General features: G+C 52.6%; 1 protein-coding gene across 5 annotated transcripts in view; it reads right to left on the reverse strand.

Annotated features, from left to right (window-relative positions):
• NFATC2 (nuclear factor of activated T cells 2) overlaps positions 1-13,294 on the reverse strand; it is a 101,200-nt gene extending 87,906 nt beyond the window's left edge. For 2 of the 5 annotated variants that reach the window (XM_055722458.1, XM_055722456.1), the window contains exon 1: positions 5,111-5,651. Coding sequence is in view for 3 of the 5 variants with exons in the window: in XM_055722456.1 (XP_055578431.1) it covers positions 5,111-5,249 (139 nt within the window). In the remaining 2 variants the exon portion in view is untranslated. Of the gene's footprint in view, positions 1-5,110; positions 5,659-13,210 lie in introns of those variants that run through there. The other 3 variants (XM_055722460.1, XM_055722457.1, XM_055722455.1) reach the window with 3 other exon arrangements.
• Between the last annotated feature and the right edge of the window lie 384 nt (positions 13,295-13,678).

Below are 13,678 nucleotides of genomic sequence, written 5' to 3' on the forward strand. Positions count from 1 at the left end.
CCCAGCTTCCCCAGGCGAGCACCACGGGAGTTTGGTTTTGTAAACAATGTCAAGCTCCTGCCTTTGAGAGGGGGTGGGACGGGAAGAGGGTGCTCCCCGGCAGCCTGGCTCCTTTCTCTCTGCATTTGCAGATACAGTGGGAACGTGGAGCAGCCCAGGGCACAGGAACGGCTCCGGGCAGATGGCCCCAGCGATACCCACGCTTCTCCCTGAGCTGCCAAGGTGAGCTTGGTTAGGGCAGCAGGAGCTGAGGACAGCAAACCTCACACTGCTGCCCTCCGCCACACTGGGGGGATGGCAGGGAGCAGCTCAGCTGCCCACCAGCTGGGCTCCCCAAGGAGGTGAGAGCCCATTGCACCCCCTTACAAGAAAACAATTGTGTGACAGATCAGCCTAGCAAAAGTGTTTTCCAAGAACTGAAGCAGCTGTGAAACCTTTGTGTAGAAGTCCCAGAGGTGTAGCTTTGCAGCCACAGTTGTGCCACCTTGAAGGGTTCATCCATTCCATTGCATCCCAGAACGCAGTCTGAATACTCCTGCAAAGGCCTGTCCTCTCCACCGCTTTGCTGATGGACATCTCAGCGAGCAGCACAGCTTCAGCTCAGCAGCTTCAGCACAGCTCCTCCGACACCCCTCTGCATGGGCAGCTACAGAGCTTCCCCACCCCCCTTCGCTCCAGCATTTCCCAGCCTGAGGTTTCACTGCTGGATCATCCCTGATTCAGCACCAAAAGACCTTCTCGTTTGACAAGGGGTTAAAAGAAAGCGAGCTTCACCCCCAGACAACACTAGCACCTTCTCACATTCTTCATCAGCTTTACCGTTGGCAAACAGCCTATTCCCCTGCATCACCCAAGTCCCCCGAGTAGGGACTCCTACCCTTGAGCCCCCTAGGACACCCTCCCCCAAGCTGCCAGCTCTTATTCCCCCCTTTCCCCCATCGCCTTTACCCAGTCACTAGTTCACAAGAACATCTCCTCTCCTCCCACCACAGGGAATGTGACAGCAGGGCTCTGCAAGCCACCGTCCTGCACCCAGCAAAGCAGCCCTGCTGCCAGGCTGAGGGGGCTGCAGGTGGCCCCAGTAGCCATCTGGTGCTGGCCAGCCTCCCCGGGCGGGTGCCCCCAGGACTGCCCTTCATACCGAGGAGCCAGGAGAGTGAAAACACAGGTGAAAAAGATCAAGGGATTTAAGTTTCAAAGGACTTCACCCTTGAATTAAAAAAACTCCTTTTCACACACCTCTGAACAGCAGAAAGGAAAACCCACACCAGGTCCTGCTGGGCTCCAGAGCGTTCCCAAGCCGGACGGGACGCACGCCAGTGTGCGCACACAGGGCTTTGCACGGGCCCACCCTCCGCTGTTTTTTCAACAAGGCAGTAACTTCAAAGCCATGCAGTCAGCCAAATGTGACCTTGCCAATTAGCATGAAATTAGGGAATAACAAATCACCCCAGCAACGGCATTCCGCGATGGGTTTATAAAAACCATCATCTAGGGAAAGCTAAAGATAGCTGCATGTGGGACGAGGGAGGGCAGGGGGAGAAGTTTCGTTTTGACCTCACATCCGTTTGCTGCAACACAGCTCCTGGGATTTAAAGAGTTCCTTATTTGCATCAGTCAAAAAAAATTTAATTCATTTGCTTATTGTCATTTGAAGGGACCAGTCCCGAGTTTTTTTGCATTTTTCAAGAGCCAAGTCGCCTGTTATTTACACTGGCTGCTTGGAAGCTCAAAGTGAAAGCTCGTTTCCTGAGTGTAATCAGGCATTCTCTGTGACATGTGCATGGTTGTTTCTCTACTGCAGGGCTGCTGCTGAACACTGCCTCCTGTGTCACTGAGCCACTCACCAGGACTGAACTGCAAGCATCTTTTTTTTTTTTTTTTTGGCCTGTTAATAGCTTTGCACTGGGGAGAAAAAAAAAGGAACAAGGCAAATTATACAGGGCTTGACACCTACAAGACGTGGCAATGTCCCTGGGAGCCTTTCTACACACAAGCAAGCATTCAGAGGAATATTAATATTTATGGATGCTCCCTGCTTCCTCTCACTGTATTACACATACACAGACCGCGTAGATTTGTATCACCAGATGCAACGCAAGAACTTGCTGAGGTGCAGCAAAGGCTTGAGTCTATGAGAAAATACTCCTTCCCATTTGCATTCTCACCTACTATCTTAGGGCAAGATTTTGCCTTGAATCTTACTTAAAGATGGGTTTTGTCTGGATTTTAAGTTTCAAAACATCCCTTGGAGGGCAAGGGTTCACCTCAAATATCCAAACTTACACGGCAGCCTTACCCATCAGCAGATCATCACCCACTGAACACAGAACAAAAATACATGAAGTGAGCTGCTGAAGCAGAGCAGTTGTCTGGTTTTTCAGTATTTTGCCTGTCATAGTGGCCAACGAGAGGTATGATGAAATAATACACAAAGCAGTTACCAGAACTTACTCATCTGGGAGACCTATTTGTAGGAGCTAGCTCAAACGCTCATTAACTTTCTGTCAGTCTTCTCCCCTGAGAGACAAGGATATTCAGCACTGTCAAGTTCAAAATAAACTAAAACTTGGGATACCACTAGCAATACCTCCACATGTATCTCCGAGGGAATGCACCTAACACTTTTTTTTAAAAAAAGGAGACAGAAAACATCTTCAATGCCCGAGTGAAATGAAAATTTCAACCTACCAGCCAGGACACCTGCTTTGCCCAAACTTCCTCAAGCCTGTTCACCTGGGCACACCTCTGAGTTCAGTCTGCAGAAGGCAGGTGTTTCTGGTTTGTAAATGCTGAGAAGATAGCTAAATGAACTCTGACTAGTAGGGGTAAAAGATACATGGTAATACAGCACTCTTGCTTTTGAAAATGGTTGGCTTAGAGAGGAATATCTAATATTACAATATTGACCACAGGATTTTTATTTACCCTTTTTTCCCCTTTGCTTTTATAGCAGCTCATGTTCCTGTTGTGACAGGCACACACACAAGCACTACTGGATGCTAGCTGCTTTCAGTAAGGATATTTCTGGCATTTCCATGGCAACAAGTTGTGATATAGATCCTACTTCTAAAACACAAGCTTAGGTGGATACCATCAAATCCCAACCTTGTATAAAACTGTTTCTCAGAAATAAACTTTCATCCCAATCCAGTCCTAGAGCCCCAAAATTGCGTTTTTTTCCCTAAAATAATATTTTTTTTAATATTATAAATATTTAAATAAATATTTAAATAAATATTTTTTAAAAAATCCCTTACACCATGTTTACAGAGATTTGTTATTATAGGATGTCGTCAGTGGTGGGTGGAGCAGGCCAGACTCTGAAGACACCAGAGCCTCTTTCAAATGGGCTTTGAATGTAGGAACCAGGCTGAAGTGCTGGGATCCACAGACACCCCTATGGTTTTGGTTCCATTTCGAATCCTCCACCGATAAGGACTTGTTTTCCCAACTGCGGTTCAGACAAGGCCAGAATCGCACACGAACAACGAGCATCATTTACCACCGGCATGTGGATAAAGCTCTTGCTCGAAATTTGAACATTTTCTGTTCTTGTGTAAACATGCTTTAATCTTTTGTACATTAAAGGTCACGGATGTATACCGGATTGCTTACAGACTCTAACTGGTGCCTTTTCAAAGCGAGGGAGAATGTTCTCCAGATTACAATGCTAGTATATATGGTTGTGATTTTTTTTTATGCTAATGATTTCCATCTTTGGAACAAACAAAATTACTACTAATTATGGTTTCCAGTCATTCAAATGTGGAGAAAGCAGGCTCAAGAAGGAAGTTATTTCTACTGCAAGCATACACTGCTCTGCATTTATGTGGTTTGAAGATTAAACTTTCTACCCCCCACCTACCTACTATTATATTCTGTGGAACTTCCCACCTCAGGCTTCACAGCAGTACTCTCTACTATAAAGATGTGAAAAAACTGAGCATCTGAAGCTTTCACGGAGATTTAATGTATTTTCATTAAAATCACTGACCTCTCCGCATCGTGGACTTATTTTAGCACAGTTTGATCTATCTTAAACCTTGAAAGAAAACTCAGCTTTGTACATTTGATGACATGAACCATCCTCACTCAGCTTTGACGCTGGTGCCCATCTGTATGTTCAAAAAAGTACACAAAGAATAAATCTCAGTAACTCTCCATATCACTAATGATACCACAATTCATGCCCAGCGGGTGGTCTCCTGCACCATCCCCTAGGACCACAGTGCCTCTTTCATCAGACACCCTAAAGAAATGCCACCTCTCAGCCCGCAGAACCAAAACAAATGTATCTCAGAAACAATGCCCCAGCAATCCTTCCCACTGAGTCCTCTCTTGGCTTTACCTGGTTTACACAAATCTGTATTTTATGGGATAGGAAGTACTGCTTTTTAGTGCCATCAACAGAAATATCATTTCGAAAGTCCGGGAACACTTGTCACAGTGTTTGTAGCATCACAGGCTTGCATGAACTCTGACCAGCAGGAGAAAGGTCTGCAAACCTTTCCTGTTTTTCTTTTAACTTAAGCTTATGGCGTTTGGACCCAGACTGGAAACTGGATCTCCCCAGCTCCTCACCATCCAAGCAGGATGGTGAGACTCATGGCAGGATGCCCTCGGGGCTCCCGGCGCGGTGCCCAGGGTGCCTGGGGGAGCCCCCAGAACCGGCTCCACCGTGCCCGTGCCGCCCCGACGCCGCCAGCCGAGCTCCGCCGCTCACGGCCGCGCTCCCGCACCAGGGTGCGCAGCCCTGCCGTTAACGGGAAGGTCCCACGGCCGCTGTCTGACACGCCACCACCAGACGGGACCGAGCCACTCGCTGCAGTGACACCGGCCGCTGGCCAGGGCGGCCCCGCCGAGCCCGGCTCCCATCGCCGCACCGGCGTCGGGCGGCCGGAGCGGGCCCCCCGCGGGGCTGGCGGCGGGGAAGGGGAGGCGGGGGGCAGGGGTCCGGCGGCACCCCGGCTCCCCCCTGCCCTGCCAGGGGCTGCCGGAGGGTGCGGGCAGCGCTCGGCCCGACCCCCGCAACCGCTCGCTCCGGCAGAGGCGGCCCCTCCGCCCCGTCGGGGCGCGGCAGCGGCTCCTGCGGCGGCTCCTCACCAACCTTCAATCGGCTTCAGGTAGTCGTAGTCGAAGAGGATGGAGAAGTCAAACTCCTCCTGCGGGCTGCCCTCCCGGGCCGGGCCGGGGCCGGGGCCCCCCTCCTGCGGGTCGGGCTCCGGAGCCGGGGCGGCGGCGCTCATCGCGGCAGCGGCGGGGCGGGCGGCGAGGGCAGGGGGGCGCGGGGGGCTCGCCGGCCGCCGAGAGGAGACGGAGTGCGCCTGCCGCCGCGAAACCCGTCGGGATCCTTCCGAATGCAAGTGGAGAGGAGTTAGAGGGGAGAAGGAAGGGGGAAAAAAAAAAAAAGAGGGGAGAAGGGGGGAAACAAGCCAGAGGCTGGTGCGGGGGTCGCTGGGGCGGGCGCAGCTCCCCCGACGGCGGGTGCGGCGGGGAGCCCCGGCGGCGGCACAGGCGGGGGGTTGGCGCAACCGACGGTGGCGGCTTCCTGCTGCCGAGCAGCCACCTGCCGCCGGGGCCGCCCCCGCGGGGAGGAGCCCGGCCCGGCCGCACCGCACCGGCCCCGCGGCGGGACCGCGGCCCCGCGGGAGGGGGGGGCCCCGGGGAGGCCGTCCGGGGCGGGCCGGGACAGCGGAGCGGAGGGTCTGGGAGGTGGGCAAGCCGGGTAGTGGGCTTGCACAGGGGTGGGAGCCTGCGGCAGCCCCGTTCAGCCCCCCTTCGGTGTGCTGCCTCTGCCCTGTTACCCCAGACTGAGCACAGCTGGCGGGCTTGCACGCAGCCACCTCCTCCCCAGCTGTCAGGCCCCTTTCTGGTGAGGTTTCCAGGGTCTCCAGCACCTCCAGGCAGCCCAGGTGTTGCCATTGCCTCCTCCAGGCTTCACACGTCCCACACCACCTGCTCCTGCCTCCCATCACAGGCAAGTTTCTGGGTGCATCTCGTTCAGCAATCACAGGCTAATCTCTCCTAACTGGAGCACCTTGAGAAACATAAAGGCCATGATGCACAAGGCCTCTCTTCTCCTCCTGCTTTGCTCACAAACAGCGTTTCACAGAAGGGGCCCTTGCCGCCTTCCCTGCTGACCACACTGCCGGTGCTGCCAGCTTCCCCAGTACCTGAACCGCCCTCACCACATTGGCTCTATTCATCAGCATCTTCCCCAGGCCCTTCACAGGGTGCTGGTCACTGCCTCCTGACAGCCTTCTGCCTCCCCGCCCCCGACAGCAGCTGCAACCAGCAATGACTTCACTCATGGGTAGCTGGAGGTCCTAAATTTGTGTGTTTAGAGCACCTGTGGTCAGAAGACTCTGTTCCCTTGCTTACCTGTTTGTGTGGTCCCTTTTATTAGTGTACAGATGGCTGTCACCAGGTCTAAGTTTGAAAAATGCTCTTAGTCTGCAGACAGGGAAGGGAGGCAAAGGGCAGAGGGACCAAGATCATTAAAAAAATATTTTGGTGTTTACTTCAACTTGTTTTTATTTGCTAAGCCTGTTAGCACGACAGCATTAACTACATTACAGCTCTGACCCTAAGTTACTTGCCTGAGGCCACAGAAAGTCTGTTCCATAGCACATATAACCAGAACCTCTGCGTTCATGCTTACACCCCATCACCTTTATCATTCATGCGGCCAAGCAGTGACAAATCACCCTCTCATCACACCCTTTTGCTCTATCCTTTGCCAGTCCCAGAGTGCAAGAGCCTGGACTTTTCCTATGCTTTGAAATCAGTTTCTATGCTGAGCTGCTGAAGTGGCTCCTGGCAGCGAGCCCTGTGCTGGCCGGGCATCCCGCAGCAGCTCTGGGGCAAAAAAACCACGCAGCGTGTTTGGGTGTGGAAGGGGAGCACGGGGAATAGCACACGCCACTGGTGCAGTTGCGGCAAGGCAGGTGGGGAACAATCAGGCTGGAATTAGGTCGTTATAACATTGAATTTGTTACTGAAAAGTGCCAAGGGACAGGGAAACCTGACTTCCAGAAAGGGCGGGTGACCCCGCAGGCGGCATGTGCCAGGGTTTTTACTGAGGTATTTACAGAAGGAGAGGGTGAGCTGGAAATACTGGGAATCCTACTGGTCTATTCACTCTATAAGTTTCCCATTGAAATGCAGTTTAAATGGAGAGGGGAAAACCCATCATTCCGTATTCAGAGCCGCTAGATTAATGAGTGATTTCACTGCAATCAATGCCATACTTTAACTCAGCAGAGACTAAAAGGACTATTTTTTCTCACTGATGCAAAATATACATAGTAACGCAATAGCTTCCTTGGACCAAACGATTTGAACTTTCTCCTGCACATGCTGCCAAAACAACCAGGAATGGCACTGTGCTGGGTTTCCACGTGGTCAGCACACAGCCCTGTGTGCACGTGCACACACGCGTGTGAGCGGCGTGAAAAGGTCAGAGGCTGTGACCGTCTCCTCTCGTGCAGCACGGTGCTGCTCCCTGACCCAGCGTGGCTCCTTGCTCGGGGCAGGGACTGCTGAAGCCTATTTTGGAAAGGATCCCGTGCTCGCTCTGTGGTTGAGCTGGAGACCACAGTTCAAGCCTACCTCATCTGCTGCAGCGGTTCTTAATACTACACAAGGCTCTTGCTCTCTGTAGTTTTGTAGTGTCTGGTTCAGCCAGAAACAGGGCCCTGCTGCCACCGGGCACGGACTGGGGAGCCAGAGCAGCCGGTGATTAGTGGTCTTGGCTACCAGCACTCAGAAATGAGGCCACCCCCGAAAGCTGCAGATGGGGTTGAGCTCTTACCCTCAGGAACGCGAGTGGGCAACAGAGGCTGCTGGCCCCTTGGGGAACACACGCTGCTCTGTCTGAGGGCTTGATTTGCTCTGAATTGTTTAAACGTGAAGAAAACATACACTAAATAAGCCTATTTATAGATCTGTTCTAAAATTATGCTTACCGTTTGCTGGAGCGCTAGCTTTTATCATTGGCCCTTCTATTTAAAATTCATTAGAAAAACCAAATATACTTGCTGATCTTGGCATAGCACTAAAGAGAACTGTCATCCTTGCAGCTAACACCACATGGAGCACGATTGGATAGTATCATTTGTATTAGCCACAGAAAGAAAAGACATGAACAATAACATTGGCCTTTTAAAGTAAGATATGGGTGATTGGCAGGAGAGCGTGGGGAAACGACCCCAACTTCTGCTAAATCTTTATCCGACCCTTTATCCTTTATTTCCTAGCTCGCCTGCAATCCATTAAGCATGTGAAGTTTCAAACTTATCCTCAGCTACTCCTAGAATTAGTAATACTCCTCAAATGGAAAATGTACCTTTTGCTTTCCAAGATGACCATGTCATCTGAAAGAGTTTCACTGCTAACACATGCAATCATAAATCCTGACACTGGCAAGGAATTAGGGTGACAAGACAGCAATGAGAAAAGTGTTAGAGAAACATAGGAATTAGCTCAGCTTATAGGCTTCAGCTCTTTTGCCCAGCAGACAGCTTGACAGACATCAAGGAGCAATAGCCACCGGGCATGCAATCGACTGGATTCCCCCTGCTCCCTTCCGCAGCTCACAGGGCACATGAGGACATTGGTCCCATATGACCACTACGGCACATTGTACAGGAGTAACTGTTTCCACACGCTTTGAGTGCACAGGGGTGTGAGTTACAATACTATATGCTGCGAGCTGTGTTGCAACCTACTGGTGTGTTATTTCAAGCTGAACTGGGGCAAATCCACAAAATACAGATCTGGCCTAAATAGTAGAGATGCATGAAACTATTACTGGGTGCAAGCAGCTGCAGAATTCAGCTCAAGTGACAGATGTAGTTTTTGGAGCCCTCCAAGGGCTGAGCATAGTTCAGCTTCGACCCAAAACATGCTCTCGAGCCAACAATGAGAATAAAAGATTACAAATGGTTTAAGTTTTAGATGTTATAACTACACAACTGACAAATACTGCCCACAGTCTGTCATTAATAATTAACAATGAAGAAAAGGCAGGGCAACTACTAGACTGAAATAGATTGTGGACTCTTCAGCTCAATACACACACTCAGAAAAAGCATCCAGCCACTCCAAATGAAAGGAAAAACCCAAACAATGTGACAAACACTTCCCAATGCTTGTTTTCCAGTAGGGCTGGAGCAAAAGGCTGGAATACAGTGTCCAAAGACTGGAAATACTAGTTTCCCTAAATCTCAATCTTTTTCATATCAGAAACACTTCCTTTCTACAAGAATCCTCCATTTGTTTCTCCTATTACCACTATCAGAAGGCTGACATGCCCACAACCCCCAGCCACTGGTCACCACTCCGGCTCACAGCACTCACATTAGAGATCTGGGAGGCAGCATTAGCTCCTATCTTTTTTTCTGTAAAGCTGTTTTCATGAGCCAAAAAGGTGTTTCAAGAACTTAAGCAAAGCCTGTCCTTGGCAGCACTAACAAAAATTGCAGCCACGTCTACTTGCAGCAGGCTCTACACAGAGCAGAACTGGAAATACACTGTGCTGCCATTTCAGGGAACTGGAGAATGGAAGGAGTCCTTTTCCACATAGTTGGATCAGTGCTTGCCTTTGGCAGGGCTTTGCTTTAATAAACTTTAAAAGTATGTGAGTGCTGGACTACCTAGGTACTAGGGGACAACGCATCCAAAAACAAAGCTAAGAAAGAGTAGTTTCTAGTGTAATACAAACTATGATCTAAAAAGTATTTAACACATTTCTCAGTGTTTAAATTTACTGCAAATATAATTTATCATTTACTGGTTTCACTTTCTACTTACACAGTTCCCATTGCATTCCCTGTGCCAATAACTTCACTAATGCAAGTGATCAGATGATGCTCTGAGCTGAAGAAAGTTTTAGACGATCTTCTCAGAAATATGGTGGTTCTGTAATACTGTAATACCCTCATATTAAACTTTTTAAAAGAAGAAGAGGTAGAGAAAAGTGGATTAAAAATGCTGCACATCTATTTAGCAGCTAAAACCCAAAGAAAGTATGAGTCAATGCTGTCTTAAAAATCTAAGTGTTCTAATGGTGTATGTGGCAGGCATTAGAAATTTAACAGGCAACTAAAACTTGCACATGGACTTAATCCAAGCTCTTTAAAATGAGCTCAGACTGAGAGTGACTAGTTGCTTGGTCTGGAGTGTGGGGAGTGCTGTTAGAGAAAAAAAGGAGAGAGGGGAGAAATATTCTGGTACATCCTTTGAGAGGCACACAGGCACACACGCTGCTATTCAATTTTGGGGTCAGGTTGAGTCAGAGATATTACCCCCCAATTTCAGGCTTAAAGTGGTTTGGCAAGAAAGGACAATGGAAAAATTGCTCCTATCTCCGTGTTCCCATTAAGTTCTGAAGTCTGCAGTGCAAACCAAAGGAATGCACATATCATAGTTCTAAAAAATAGATTAAGCCAGTAGTGGAAAAGAAGCTCTAGGATATTATTATCCTTGGCTATTTAAAAAAAATGAATGATGAAACATTTCAGTTAGAATATCTATTGGAATGTTATAAAAGAGTGCTCCAATTATGTCAGTGTCCCATCTGTGAATGCGATTCCTCCCCTGTACGAAAGACTCTGAAATCATCTGCTGACTGTTAGCTGGTATAACTGTGTCCCACGGGGCAGGCTTACAGATAGAAAGGGGCTACCTCGAGTGGCAAAGCATTACCAGATGTGGAATAACATGATGACACAGGGACATACGGTCACCTGATGAAAATCCCTGCTGTGGCTGGTGTCTTCCTGACACTTGCAGAAGCACAGCTCAGGAGCAAAGCTGCCAAAGCATCTTTTTGCTAGCAGGGTGTTAGGCTATGCAAAGTCTTCGTTCCCCATTCCGAGCCTGCTCTAATCATAAAAGGGGGCTAGGTCCTAAAATTATTAACACATCATCGTTTACACACCCTATATTAATGAGACTCTTGCATTTTGTTGTGGGTGCAGAAATCCTCCCAAAGCCAGAGACTGATCTCGAAAGTGCCATGTGCTATTAAACCCTAGCAGCTTCATGCAGCTCGCTCTTTGTAGAAAGGCTGGGAGCAGACTTGTGACACAAAGGCGAGTGAGTGCCAGGTCTGCTCTCATCACCCCTTGTGCCACCAACAGGAGCGAGCATTTTGCATAAGGCAAAAACGCATGCAGAGGCCCAGGGGCATATTCTTCCTGAACCATACCATCTCTGGGCTCTGTCATGCAACTGACTGCACCGCTCATCTGGCTGCTGTGGAATCAATTATTTTATCGGGGGGGGGGGGGCGGGGAAGTGATCAGTGCCTTTCATTTTGGTCTGTGACTGCAGGGCTCTGGGGAACATCTACTCTGGGGGAAAGCAGAGCTGCGCAGTTGTGGATGGAGTTGTGGCAGCTGCCACTGGAGTGCTGCCTTGTGCTTTGATCCGCTGCAATCCTGCAGCAGGTGAGAGCGGGACCTCGGCAGCCCTAAGAGCAAGAAGCCTCCTGTCCTTCCTTCTGCTCGCTCTGCAGCCACGTAACTTCTCCGGGATGTTGAGAGAGTGACTAAGAGCAGCTGAAGCGCTCAGGAGAGAGGGAGTTTTGTCTGGAGGAACCGAGGCCACACGAGGCAGGGCAATGGCCTGATCCTGAGGCGGTACAGAGCCGTCCCATTGGCCTGCCCGAGGATGGGAGCTCTCGGCTGATCCCCTTTGGGTGTACGTGCTAATGAGTGTGTTTTGGCAGGTGCCTGGGGAGCTCGCTGCGGCAGGAGAAAACAAACAGCGGCTACTGAGGGCCCTTCACACGAAGCCCTGCGCTGCTGGCCGCATCCCCCCGCACCCCCTCGGCCGGCCCCGGGAGCGCCCGGGGCGGCTCTGACTCAGCGGCGAGCGGCGGTGCCAGCGCCGGCGGGGCGGGGAGCGGGCGGGCAGGCTCGGCGGCGGCTCCCAGGGCGGGGCGGGGGGAATCTAACATGGAGCGAGTGGATGGAGAAGCGCTTCCCATCTGCACCTCCTGCGCCTTTGTCCACGCTGCTCCCCGGCCCAGTAGCCCTGTGAAAATTGCAACTCACCTGCGCTTCCCGCCCCGCCTGCGGGGTGCAGCGCCGAGCACCCCGGGGGAGCGGGCAGGCCGCCCGGGCAGGGGGCTGTGGGGCCCGGCGGGGCAGCCGGGCGCGCTGGTCCGCGGGTGCTTTACAAGAGCCGGGCGGCGGGCGGCGAGGGGGTTCCCGGCGCGGAGCATCCTCCGCCTGGCTCCGCCGCCGCCGGGAGCTGCAGGCACGGCTGCGCCCGGAGCCCCCCTCCCTGCCCGCTAACATCGCCCGGCGAGGGGCCACTTCCCCTGGCTCCGTGCCGGCACCGCACGGCCACTGCCGTGCCCGCAGCCCCCTCCCCATGCAGGGCCGCTCCCGGCGCCGCGCCCTCCGCCGGAGCCCACCGCCTCGCTCGCCGCGGCGGGGCAGGACGCAGGATGCCGCTGCCCCTCCGGGACGGCTGCCCCCTGCTCGGGGGGCCGCGGCGGGGGAGACCCCCGCTACGGAGGGGATGACAGCGGGGGTGGGAGTGGGAGCGGCCCCCGCGGGCGGCGCGGAGCGGCCGCGCACCGAGCACTGACGGCGGGGCAGACTCCGCCTCTCGCCGCGCTTAACTCTGCCTCCACCGGCACCGGGGAGCGGGGGGGGGGGGAGGGTGCACGGCGGCCGCCCCAAGCCCCCCGGCACGGCTGACCCCCGCCCGCCCCGCGGGGGTGCCGACCCCGACGGGAGTCCCAGGCATCCCCGAGGGCCGCGGGGCCGCCGTCCCCAGCCCAGCGCTGCCGCGGACTCCGCCGCGCCCGGGGAAACCGCCTGCGACGCCCCCGGCCCCCGCGCCGGGCAGGCGGGGAAGGGTTAAGCGGCCGGGAGGTTAGTCAGCCGGGCTCCCGGGGTGAGCGCTTGGAAGAGGAGAGTCCCCCTGGCTGAAGTTGAAAGGAGGTTTCTGCAGACAGAGTTGTATCGCCATCGCGGAGCGCTTCAAACCAAACCTAAAGCCAGTCCAGTCCCTTCCCCGAGGCACCTTCTCGCCACGAAACCCTTCCCGCCTGCCCAACCCCCTGCGAGCGAGCTGGCCCGGCGGGGTAGACCACCTGGCCCGAGGAGGGACCTGCGGGGACCCCCGGGGGCGGGGGGCGCACACACACACACACACACACACACACAGCGCGGGAATACGACCCTACCTTGATCCATAGACCTCATGATGTGGTAATGTACCAGCCTGCAGGCAGTTTCTCGCTGCATCAGGAATTTAAAAAAAAAAAATCAATAGCAGAAAAAATGGGAAAGAAAAAAAAAAAGAAGAAAAAAGTCTTCTTTAAACCATGTTCGACCAGTGCCGCCCAGACAGAGGGAACCCCTCTTGCTCGCCTCCTCCGTAAGTGTTTGGAGGTGCAAAGAGGGATCCGAACTGGGCTGAGCTTGTTCCTGAAGTGAAGTCAGTTCTCTGCTCTGAGATGAGGGTTACTAGAGAGGGAAAGGCCACTTCCTTCCCTGCTCCGAGTGTTTATAGTCTTTGAATGCTATAAAATAACGGGATTCCCTCACTGTTTCCTCCTGTTTATCCCAGTGCCATGGAAACCACTGGATCGACTCCATCTCCCAAACTGAGGGCTTTCCTGCAAACTTCTCACTTAGGAATCCATGACGTC

Source organism: Falco cherrug, chromosome 10 (assembly GCF_023634085.1).
Source record: "Falco cherrug isolate bFalChe1 chromosome 10, bFalChe1.pri, whole genome shotgun sequence".
Taxonomy (NCBI): domain Eukaryota; kingdom Metazoa; phylum Chordata; class Aves; order Falconiformes; family Falconidae; genus Falco; species Falco cherrug.